Source organism: Panthera leo, chromosome F3 (assembly GCF_018350215.1).
Source record: "Panthera leo isolate Ple1 chromosome F3, P.leo_Ple1_pat1.1, whole genome shotgun sequence".
Classification (NCBI taxonomy): domain Eukaryota; kingdom Metazoa; phylum Chordata; class Mammalia; order Carnivora; family Felidae; genus Panthera; species Panthera leo.
In genome coordinates, this window is record NC_056696.1 from 40,754,005 (window position 1) to 40,766,034 (window position 12,030).

The window sequence follows — 12,030 nt, forward strand, 5'->3', positions numbered from 1 at the left end:
GCCAGGAGGCAAGCCGCGTAGCCCTTCCTGTTTGGTTTTTCTCAAGAGCTTTTCATCCTTTTATGTACCCACCAGAACACCCTCGTTTCTTCCACTCAAGCTCATTGGGAGGGCTTGGCCACAGGCCACGTTGCAGAAACCCTCGGGACCCTCCTATTCTGGCCTGTTTACATTTGGGAAGGGAAAATCTGTGAGTATATGCTCCAGCTGCTTTTCATCTCCAAGTAGATGACTCCAATGATATGTGGGAGGACCAGGAGGAGGATGAAGAGGAGGAAGAGGATGGTTTAGCTGGCCAACTCTTATCTGACATTCTCGCTACAAGTAAATATGGTAAGCAGTCTGAGGAGAGGACAGCCATGCTAAATACCTTTTCTGTGCACCGGGACCAAGAATGGGGTACCAAAGAAAGGGGAGAGGTGGGCCCACAAGGGATGGTCCGTGGGCTTTTTAAGCCCTTCTACCTCAGCCGTGTGGTGATGCCTCCCCGCTTGGGGCCCAGTCGGCCTCTGCCCTGACCCCTCTCTGTGTTGGCTGTGTCTAACAGAGGAGGATTACTACGAGGATGATGAGGAAGATGACCCTGATGCCCTTAAGGATCCTCTCTATCAGATTGATCTGCAGGTGAGAATGTCCAGAGAAGATAGATGTCTTGCAAGTGACACAGTCTCAAGCCAGAAACAGGAATATGGGCTCCAACCCATTCATAGTTCCCAGCCTCAGGGCAGAAAGTTCCTGTCTTGCCGAGTAGTCAGAGGCTCCGGGTGGTCTGGGACTTTGCACCTTAGTATTTTATACCTACCAGTGTTGCAATCCAGCTTCTTAAAACCCAGCTATGTTGTGAAGGTCCTCGGGTGGAAATATGAGATCTATTGGGAAAATTTTGTTTCTTTATGGACTTTAGTCTCTGGGTTGAGCCTGAACTAGATCCAGGAATGTAGAAAGCCATCCCTCAGGGTGCTGGCAGTTGTCTGACAGCCAGTGCTTCCTATACCGCCGATAGTTCTCGCCCCTTACAGATGGTAAGCCTGAGAACCTGCAGTAAGGCCACTCTTTTTTCTTCTCTCCAGGCCTATCTCACGGACTTCCTCTGCCAGTTCGCTCAGCAGCCCTGCTACGTCATGTTCTCAGGCCACCTTAATGACAACGAGAGGCGGGTTCTGCAGACCATTGGCATCTAAGAAAGGGAGACTTTCCAACTCTGCTCCTCCTGGCCCAGCCACAAACCATTTTGCAGCCCTTAACTGGCCTTGAGATGTACTTTCTTTTCAACCTAGAGTGGCCTCCTGACTCTTGGCCCTTGGCCTTTGCAGAGTGACACTGACAATTCAGACCAAGGTCACCAGTGCTGTCACTTAGGAATACTGGAACAAAGGACATTTCTCAAAGTCCCCCTGAAGATACTCCATCTCTAGAACCTTTTTCTCCCCAACCGTGCCCCCACCTCTGTTCCTAGAGTCCTCTGCCGGCCACTCCAGAAACATAGTGCCCAGAAGGATTACGTGTTCATGGATTATTTCGCCCCACCTCAGGAGCACAGGGAGTCATGACCATGTACATTCTAAAACAGACCTGTTTACTTTCATAGGACATCTGATATGTTCAGATAGGAATACCCTTGAGAGATGATAATGCTTTCTGCTCTCTACCACAGATGCTCTGGGTTTTCCATAGGAATGAGAGGCAGCAGCTACATTCTGACCCCTCTCCAGTGACCTCTCCTTGTCTCCCTCCTACAACACTAAGGCTCCCCTGTCACAGGAAGTCCTCTTGTTTTTGCCTCATTGCATGACACAGTCCCTCCCCCCAAGCTATTCCTATGTATACACTCACACACAACATCAGCCAGACAGATGGCAATTTGTTTTTCCTTTTTTTAGAAAAAAAAAAAAAAATGGGAAAAACATTTTTTTTAAAGTCCACCTGACCCAACTGTATTTAATATTCCTCCCCAACACATCACCACACACTCTGATATTCAAAGATTACCCCCTCTCCCTCAGGAATCCTCTAAATTGGTTAAGTTGTAGCCCTCAAATTTGCAATGTGTATTTTTCTAGGAGAGTAAAGTAATCTTTACAAATGAATTCAGTCCACATGGTATAAGGTGTCCCGGCACCTCTGCCTTCTGTTCCTTTTAGAAGGAAAATAAAAATAAGGGGGAAAAGATTAGGCGGAGCCATGCAGACACCTGAGTGTGTTCTAGCTAACCTAGCCCAAGATGATTCTTAGAGAACTGGTATCATCCAGTCAAATATTTTTAAGGGAGGTCCCTTAATTGGGAAATGCAGTCATTGTGGGTTCAAAAAGTGAATGAGGATAACCAGTGAAGGGGAGGAAGGTAAAGCCCAGCATTCCCTTTTTTTTATAATGCCGACACCTACTGCCCCAGTTTCAGCCACTACAGAAGGTTTCTTTAGACTGATGATCAAGTCTCTGTTCTCAAGGAAAGGTCCCCACTTGGGGCATTTACTGTACGGGACTGTAATTGGAAGCCTAAGGATTTTGTAGCCAATAGTGATTTCACACCACTAGGTGTCCCTGGTGTACAACTCCCACATCTGACTGAGTCGGGAAAAGTGTCTGTTAACGTCACTGTCTTTGAAAAGTCTGAGGGCGTGTGCACAGCCTGGTCTGCCAGCCAGGTTCTGAGACTAATAACTGCCCCTGTGATTTCTCTCCCTTGAGTTGGGGAAGTTGCTCATATTGGGGAAATGATGGAAGTCTGGCTAATTGGTGCTCAGGAAAACCATTCTGAGCCTTAGAAACTCACTCCGTGGTTATTGATCTCAAGGCAGTGCCAGTTAGTTTCAGTGCTGAAGGTTCCACAGGGCCAAATCAACCCCTGATTGTGGCACAAAAGAATGGTCTCATGCCAGTGGCATTGGACTGCTGAGTTTGGGAAGGCTTGGGGGCTTTCACACATAGACTGAGAAAGATATAGACCCCTCCTGGGCCCACTAATGACAAAAAGAGCCTATCTCGTGCCAAAAATGGTCTCTTGACAAGGGTCCTCTCTTCCTGCTCTCTCGCTAGTTTTAGGGGAGGACTGGAAAACTTGAGTTCTGAAGGGAAAGGGTCGTAGGATCACCTGAGGGGCCACCCCCAACCAACAGACATACTGTTGTCAGTTAAGAGCAGAGGGTCTTGGACCCTTTGGTGTGCAGGCACTTCCTGCTCCCACAGCATTTCAACCATCCCATTTAACCTTTATAGCAGGTACACAGTAGATAATATTCTCATTCTGTCAGTGAGGAAAAGAGTTCAGAAACTACATCCAGGGTCCGCGAGAAAAAAAAATCTGCTTGAGTCCAGGAGTATTGACAAAAAGTTGAACTCTAGCTCCTTTTGGTCTCCTGTGTTTTTGGCCAAAGAACCGGCTTCAGTCTGAAAAGGTCAGGGCCAACTGGTTAGAAAGAACTGAAGTTCAAGATAAGATAAACAAGGGAATAATAAGAGTGCTGAGCTGCTCTCAAATTCTCCAGGTCTCCTGACCCTGGTGAGTAACCGCTAGGACACCAAGGGCTTTCCCAAGACTGTGTTGAGCTCTTAGTGGAAAGAACTGAAAGGAAAATGGAAGAAATACCAGAAGACGAAGGTGAAAGTCCAAGAACTGAAGGAAACTGGTTTTCACAAGTGCCCATCAGAAGTGTGATATTGATCAGGGACTATTAGATGACTCAAGCCAATAAATAGGAATGTTGTAATTAGTGCTTAATATAGGGCTTAATAGATATTAGTTGTGAATTCAGAACAAGTGATGGAAAACTAGCCCCATAGTCTGATTTTGTTAACAGATTAGATAAAATCTGGACGTGGTAAAATCAAAGCATTAGGGAGATAGACCAGTTGGTAACTGGCCACCAACTCTCAGACTGCAAATTGGCATGTTGTGGAATGGCTTATGCTGTGCCCCAGGGCTCTGTCCTTGGCCCCTCCTTTGATACTAATGACAGATGAGGGAGTTTTTTTATGCCTTACCCATTCCAAAAGAGGATCTGAGGCCCAAAAGAAACCCTACTAGATAGGAGAGAGATGCTGATCAGATTTTTAGATAACAGGAAACCCCTGGGAAGGATGACAATTTAGGATTCAAACAAATATGTCCATAACCTGTAAAAAAAATGGGCAGAATTGAAAGGTAAGGTTGTTTCAAAACTCAAATTAATGAGTATGAAGAAAGTTAAGGATTACAGAGTACTGTACTCTTGTTAACGATTCTGCGTGCCAGTAACAAGTGTTTATTATGTTGAACTGTTAGCGTGTCTTCACTAAACTCTAGTGTAGTTCTGGCTGGGTTAGTAGACACACATTGTGTAAGATCATTTCAGTCTTCTGTGCCTGTCAGCAGTCCTAGAGTGCTCTGTTCCATTATGGTGCTCCAGCAGGAGGCTCCCTGACAGAAGGCGAGCCCATCTGCAAGACAAAAACCAAGAACTGGAGGACCTAAGCTGTGTCAAGGGGGAAGAAACTTGAAGGAGCTGAGAAGACTCAGGGAAAACAGGACACTGCTTTGGAAAATGAAAGGGTTGTCCAGTGAAAGATCTACTTCTCACCCCAGCCTGGCAGACCTATGGCCAATGAGTAGATCATAAACTCAAAGCCAAGTTCTGGCTCCTATCATGTTTGTTCTGTTCAGTAAATATTAAATTTCTATTACATGCAAGGCCAATGGTAGATGCTGGAGAGGCTTGGCCCCTTCCCTCAAGAAGCTAGTCTAGTCGGGGGTCAGAAATAGCGCAACGAATGTGGGGAGTACCGTGAGAGGAAGAAATACTGGGGTCAATCCCCAATACCCAAAAAAAGGGGATGGTTAATGGTAAGTGGGAGAAGTCAGGGTTGCATGGAGAAGGTGACCCTTGACCTGCAAGGTGGCTAACAACTGCTGAGATTTCAGGACCACTCACTAAATGCCAGTGACTGTTCCAAAGTGTTGGATTATCTCGTGTAGACCATCTAATAACTTTACAAAGTGCATAATTTTGTTTATCCCATCTACAGACTGATGAAACCAAGGCACAGAGATATTAAATGCTACCTGCCGAAAGTCACATAGCAAAGTGTGTGATTCTGATCCAAGTGGATTGCACTTTTTGCCAGGACTCTGTCTTGCCTCCCCTATGCGTTTGCCAGGCAGACGAGGGTGGGGTAGGGCACTCTAGAGAAAAGATCATTAAGAAGAGACCCATCATGGAATAGGATTGCATTTTCACAGCTTATATGCAGGTTAAAAGATTGGAATTTATAGCTCACAGGACTCTTGGCCAGAAATAAGCAGGAAGGAAAAGTGAGAGCCAGATGGTGGAGGATCCTATAGGCCTTCCCCCTCTTCGGGGAATGGGAGACCACTCAAGAATTTTAGGCAGAGAAGTTACACAATCAGGTTTGCATTTTGTTTATTTTTATTTTTATTTTTATTTTTTTTTAATGTTTCTTTTTGAGAGAGCGCAAGTGAGCTGGGGAGGGGCAGAGAGAGAGGAAGACAGAATCTGAGGCAGGCTCCAGGCTCTGAGCTGTCAGCGCAGAACTCAATGCGGGGCTTCAACTTGTGAACCTTGAGCTCATGACCTGAGCCTAAGTTGGACGCTCAACCTACTGAGCCACCCAGGTGCCTCCAGGTTTGCATTTTAGAAAGCATACTGATGTCTGTCCGGACAGGACTAAAAGGGGAGGCTGGAGGCAAAGTGCAGGTGAGAGAACCAAGAGCCTGGACTTGGCGGTGACCAGAGAGGGGGTTGGAGTGGAAGAGGTCAGACTGTGAAAAGTTGACAAGGGTGGGTCTAGAGGGCCTGACGGTGGATAGGGAAAGGTCTTCCCGAAAATGACAGCTGGCTGGGGCTTAGACTAGACCTTCACCACACTTTGTCAGGACTTGGGTAGCAAAGCAGCGAGAAGTAATTGCTAATAAAATTCCACCATTTGTAAATATTTACCTTTCTCTGATGGATTAGTACAAGTTCAACATTAGCCTTCTAACAGGACCCTCACATGGTTTTGTTTGGGGAGGGGCTTGTTTTGAGTAGGTGAAAATAGGGTGGCATTAACCATTCTCCTAAAATTGCCAATTACACTGGGTCTGTTAGACTTCCATGGTACACGTGATTTTGTAGCAGGTGTGCTGGCCTGACCTGACTAGAAGGCCTAGGAAGCCCCTTCAAGTCTTGAGTTACTCTGACGTGGCATGATTACATAGCTAGAAGGTAAGGAGGGAGCTGGGGTGACATCCCCTGCGATCCGTGGTTCCCATATTTGTAAAATGGAGAACTAATACCCACCTCAGAGTTGTAGTTAGAATTCAAGATGTCTTAATTGAAGCACTTCAGATGGAAGAGAGTGCCTCTTTCCTCCGTGTCTCCCCCGCCCTCCGGTAGCTGGGAGCTATGTTTGGCTCAGTCTCCCTGACTCACTGGATTAGAATGACTCAATTCAGTTCCACAGATGCTGCTGCTAAATTAGGGTCTCAGTGAGCCTTTGGGAGGACAGCTCCGTGTGAAGTGCTGCAGCACCGCCATCCTGCCCAGGAACAGGATCGAAACCGGTGCTGGCTGCAGCCCTGCCTTCCACCTGCTGCGGACTTTTTCTGTAATATCTACATGACCAATGTATTGGTTTGCTTTCACTGGATTTCCCGCCACCCCCCCCCCCCCCCCGCCACGTATTCTAAGAACATAGCCAAATTCTTTACATTTTCTTGCGTTAGTTGCTTTTGCAGAGTGGGAAGCAGAGCTGCTTGAGGATCGCCATGCTTCTGGATCCTAGGGTAAAAGCTTGAGTGAACTGAGATAAGGCCCAGGGCCGTGGAGGAAGAAGGAAAGGAGAGAGAGAAAAGGAGAGGGGTGCCAGAAAACGAGAAGGAACAGAAGTCCGTGGGGCCTGAGTGGTGAGGACCTTTACCTGATCCTGGCATAGCACTTGGGGACAGAAGAACTTCCTAAGGGAAAGGCTGCCTGGAATCCCTGGGGAGGCTGCATACTGGGCACCAGGGCTCCCTGGAACAGTTCCTGGGCCTGCGGCACATAGGCCAGGACTGTTGCACTTGCAGGCCCCTGGCTGGCAGAAGACAAGGCCTGCAGGGTCCACCGCCAGTGCTTTGCCTTGTGGGAGATCCCAGGACCTTTTCGTGATCCCGGTGGGGGAAGCAAACCATAATGACGACAGATAATTCCCCCACCAGCTGTGAGGACAGAGACGCCATCTGATCTAACTGGATTAAAAGAATAAATGTGGCACTTTTACACCAGGTTTTGGGGTTACAAATTCACACCTGATCTCACGTCCCTCACTGGCTTGGCTCTCTTGCCTCGTTCCTGACTCACAGAGGTTCACCAGCAAGAACACAGAAATATATGTGGAGGCAAGAGGGTTGGGTTCCTGCCCAAGCTCTGCTAGTGAACTATATCATGTGACCCTAAATAAACTCTTTTCCCATTGAACAGGGAGAGAGAGAGAATGGGCCAGAGTGCCTCTGCCAGCTGACTTGGGGATTCTACTGGGTTTGACTGAACCATAGTCCATTTACAAATGAGGAAACCAAGCCCAGAGGAGGTAAGTGGTTTCTCCAAATTTGGAGAGCCAGGAAGTGGCAAGGCAGGACTCATGCTCTGGTTAGGGGTTCAGAGCGTGAATTCTGGAGCCAGACTGCTTGGGTTTGAATCCTGGCTCTGCCATCTACCAGATGGGTGACTTTGGGCAAACTACTTAAATTATCTGTGCCTCCGCTTTCTCATCCACATAATAGGTATAATATTAGTTATCTGCTTCATGAAGTCATTTTGAGGATTAAAGTCAACATAATAGTGCTGCCTCATAGTAAGTAGTAATTTCTGCCATCAGTCTAATTCCAAGCCTAAAGCAACTCTCAATATCCAAACTTGACCTTGCAGAGGCTGTCACACCAACGAAGGCCCTGTACCTCTGTCTGTCCAAAAGTTCCCACCTGTGCAGATGATGAACAGGGCTAGGCTGAAAACGGAGACCCCAGGGTGGAAAGGACCAGCTGGAGGGCTGCGGCCCCTGTCCCCAAACCCTTCCCAGGAGACTGAGCGAAGATAAACAAAAGAGCTGTAAACAGAAACTTCTTCCTTCCTTACCCTCAGATCCTCAGATCCCAAAATAACACTTGTCTGCCCCCACCCTGCCCAGCTGGCAGAGGTGCAGTCTGAGTAAGGTGCCATTTAAAGATAACCTGGCCCTCCCCGTCTGCCCCACTGGCTGGGCTGGGCTCCTGAGGCTGGGCACCGGCTGCCTGGGACTACTAATGCTCCCACAGCCCCCCAGGGCAGGCTGCTCATGGATACCACCCAAGCCAGCCCAGCTAACCACTCCTTTCCCAAGGCCCAGGGCTGTGGAAGTTCTGCCCAGGCTGACCTGGGCCTCTGCAAAGAAGCAGAAGCCTGGCGTTCTGGGGAAGGTAATCCTGCAAAGGCGTTGCTAAAACCCCTCTAGGGAAGAGCGTTCCTTCCTACCAGTAGCTGGGCCAGCAGCGAGGCTGATCCCCACCATCGTTCACCCACTCCCAGACCCCTCCCACCAAGAGGACAAAGTCACAGTCTTTCACTTGCAGTGAGAAAGATTAAAGCTGGACACCAGGGAAGACCTTATGTTGCAGGAGAGATGTTTGTTTATTTGGGGACAGCGGGAGCCAGGAGATCTGGTTCCTTTAGTCCCCAGCTAAGCCATGAGACCTTGGCCAAGTTTCTGGCTCTCTCCTGGGCCTTGCTCCCCCGCCCTCCCCCAGCTCTGGGTTGCAAGGAAGAATCAGTGTGTCTTCAACACCCTGGAGGAGGGTGTAAAGAGATTAAATCAGAATGAGGAAAGGGCTCAGGGTCCTTGGGTAGAAGGAAACGTGTAATTACCTATGTGCCGGAGGTGACTATGCCAGAAGATAGCTGGGAGGAGAAAGACTGGAGAAAGCACAGCCTCTTGAGGAAAGCACAAGACCAGCCAGAGGCAAGTAGAGGAGAGGAAGGGAGCTCCCCTTATCTCACAAAGGCTCAAAATCCCCCTGGGCCAGAGAGCTGGGTGTGGCAGGAACCTCTGGAACGGAGGCTCCAGGACTCTGGTCCTGGGAAGGCAGGAAGGCCTTGGGAGCGCCCAGGCGGGCCTACTCGCTCAGCTATGATTTGAAGAAGAGCAAGAAGGGGGTTGGGCGGATCCCTGGGCTGGTCATTCAGCCCAGCAGTGAGATGACTCAGCAGCACACGGGTACCACAGTCCCAGGCGAAGCCCAAACTGGGTCACAGGCATGGTCTAGCCCCTCCTCTCTACCCAGCTTCCACCGCCCTTCCCCACTCTAAATATCCCGCTATCTTCCCACACAGACTCCTGCGAGGGATAAGGGCTGGATACCATGGTTTCCCCAAGTACGCACGCTCTGTATGCCAAGCATAGCACCGAGCATTTTAGACTTGTTACAGGAGAGGCAGGCGGTGGGGTGAAGGGCCTGGACTTTGAAGTCACACAAGTCAACCTTCAAATCCCAGCTGTGTAAGCTGGGAAAATTCACCTCCAGCCTCTGTACAATAGGAAACTCATTTGCAGTGTTAGCTGCTAGTATTATTATTATCATATTCCAGGCACCCTGGGGAAAGCCTGCTACTGGAAAAGTCCATATTTTGTCTCATTGCACATTAATTACTGTCTGCCTCTCCTATTCCAGGAAAGTGCCTCTGCCCCTCACTGGGGCCTGGGAGAGTGGTTTGGTGAGGGGAACAGGCTCCTGTGTGCCCTGAGTAGAGGAGGTACAATGAAGCCCCTTCAAGGCCTGGAGATTTGGACAATCCCCTTCTCAGTGCCCCCAGTCCCTCCCTAGCGCTCCCACCCAGCCTCTTCCCACTCCCTCCCAGTTCCATGGCCTCTGGCAGGACTCAGGTCCACATGGCAACACAGCTAGCCTCAGCCCTCCATCTCCAGGCTCTCCCAACTGCTGCCAGTTCTCCCCCCACCCCCGCCCCTGCCCACAGACCCTCCCCCACCCTCTGTCCCAGTCTAACGCTCCTATGCTCCTACCCTCCTACCGTGTGGACTGACAAGTTTTCCTAGCATTTTCCAGTTAGAAAATCACTGATGGTGTTGTGAGAGTTAGGTGTCGTGGCCAGCTGGAAGCATCAACCAGGTTGAGACTCGAGGAGGACTAGTTGGAGGAATAAAGGAGAAAAGCAGGAAAGTAGCCAGAAAAGGATGAATTTGGGGAAATGTGGTTTTGCTCTGCTTGGTTTTGTTTCGTTTTGTTTTGTTTTACACGGAGAGACTTGAGATTTTTTTTTTTTTTTTTTTTTTTTTTTTTTTTTTTTTTTGCTCTGGGGAAAGAAGCTGATAAGAAAGGAGAAACTAAGGATGCAGAAGAGAAGAGAATGCTGGGAGAGGGATCAGATGGGGTCTAGAGTACACATGGAAGGGTTAGCCTTGGACAGGAAGAGAGACAACCCTTCCTCTGAGAGTCACTCAATCAACAACGATCACCTAGGGCCCGGACTGGGTGATAGCAGTGAACACGATGGCCACGTGGTCCAGCACTCCTGGAGCTTGTGCACTAGGAAAGAAGACATGGATGGGAATGGAGACACTGTCTGGGGGGTGGCGAAGTGAGAGACATCTCTTTTTGTCCCTCTGCCCCTGGGTTTATGACTGTGTCCTGCATGGGTGCATATATTCGCTTACTCCCCTCCCACACCCCACCCCTGCAGACTACCAGCAATTTGCTGGGGCAGGAGCCCTGGTCTCCTTACTCCAGCTCTTGGGTTGGGTGTGCCAGTACCCACAGGGGCCCAGGGCAGAGCAGCTCTGCTTCTGGCAGCCCTCCCCTAACTTGTTTAGATTCTGCTGGGCCATCCATTCTCTCTCTCACCTCCGAACACCCTCTGCTATTGGAGAGGAGGATCCACCTGGATTTAGAAGACTTGGGTTCTGACGTTGCCTCAGCCGTATACCGGCAGGCAAGTCCTTCAACTCCCGTGAGTCCTAGTTTCTCAATCTGTAAAATGGGATCGATGATAACACCTGTCAACTTTGTCGAGCTCGCAGAAACTGTGGAGAGCCTCAAATGAGGTTAAATGTCAAAGTGCTTTGTAAAGAACTGTCCCATGGCCAGGGGTTGAGGTAGGCTTTTGATTTCCCCCCTGGAGTGATAGGCAGTTCCTGGTCAGTGTAACCCAGGTAGCAGGGGGCACAGTCACTGACACTCAATATAAATTTGTAAAGGGGTTGATTGGCTCCCCTCCCCCCAAAACACTGTCCCCACGGTAATTAACTCTTGTTCTCCCTATGCTCTCCTAGCCAATGCAGTGTTTCTGCAGGATTGCTTTGTGAAGAAAGGGGTTTTCACTGTGAAGGGTGTCTAGCTGGATGGGCTCCAGGTGGCCCCAGTGGCCTGTCATCCCGACTGATGAGGCCATGGGCTGGTGCATGCCAGCGCTGTCCACTCAGAGGGGGGAGGGTCCGTCTCAGGGAGCCAGTGCAGCTGGCAGAGTCCAGGTCTGTGGGCACCACGGGGACAAAGCGGCTCTGAGCTGCCTCTCAATGGGTGCCTGTGTTGTGGGAATGGGGGCGGGGTGCTCTCAGCCTCTTTTCCCTCTTCTCCCGCCCCCCTTCCCCGCAGGACGTCCTGGGCTGGACACTGGGGCAGAGGAGGTCCTGCCCCTCTAGGGTTGGCCCATGTGCCTGGGTACTCGGAGATGGCACCAGGATCGGGGCTTCTGGGGTCCGGGATACTGATTGGGCCCAGGCGAGGGGCGGGCCCAGGGCACGGAGAGGCCTCCCTGGCCGCAGTGTCCAGCGGCCCGCTGTGGCCACGGTGGCTCTGGCGGGAGGAGCCACCTTGGAGCCGGGGGCGGGGCGCAGGGCAGTACCGGGCTGGGTGAGGGGCGCCCCGCTCCTGTGCCCGGGCCGGGTGGGCGTCGCCGGTGGGTGGCCCCCTGGGCCGGGCGCGGAGCGTGGGGGGTGGGGGGGTGGGTGGGGGGGCAGGGTTACCGCGGCCCGGGCCTTAGTCCCGCCCTCGCAGGAGGCGGGAGAGGAAACCGAGCCTGGCGGCGG

General features: G+C 50.4%; 1 protein-coding gene across 2 annotated transcripts in view; it reads left to right on the forward strand.

The window, feature by feature from the left end:
• The window catches only part of IPO9 (importin 9), a 53,683-nt gene extending 51,514 nt beyond the window's left edge, over positions 1-2,169 (forward strand). For both annotated transcript variants that reach the window (XM_042924889.1, XM_042924890.1), the window contains 3 exons: positions 229-333; positions 548-624; positions 1,071-2,169. In XM_042924889.1, the coding sequence (XP_042780823.1) occupies positions 229-333; positions 548-624; positions 1,071-1,181 (293 nt within the window). In that variant the 3' untranslated portion in view covers positions 1,182-2,169. The remainder of the gene's footprint in view (positions 1-228; positions 334-547; positions 625-1,070) is intronic.
• Positions 2,170-12,030: the final 9,861 nt, after the last annotated feature.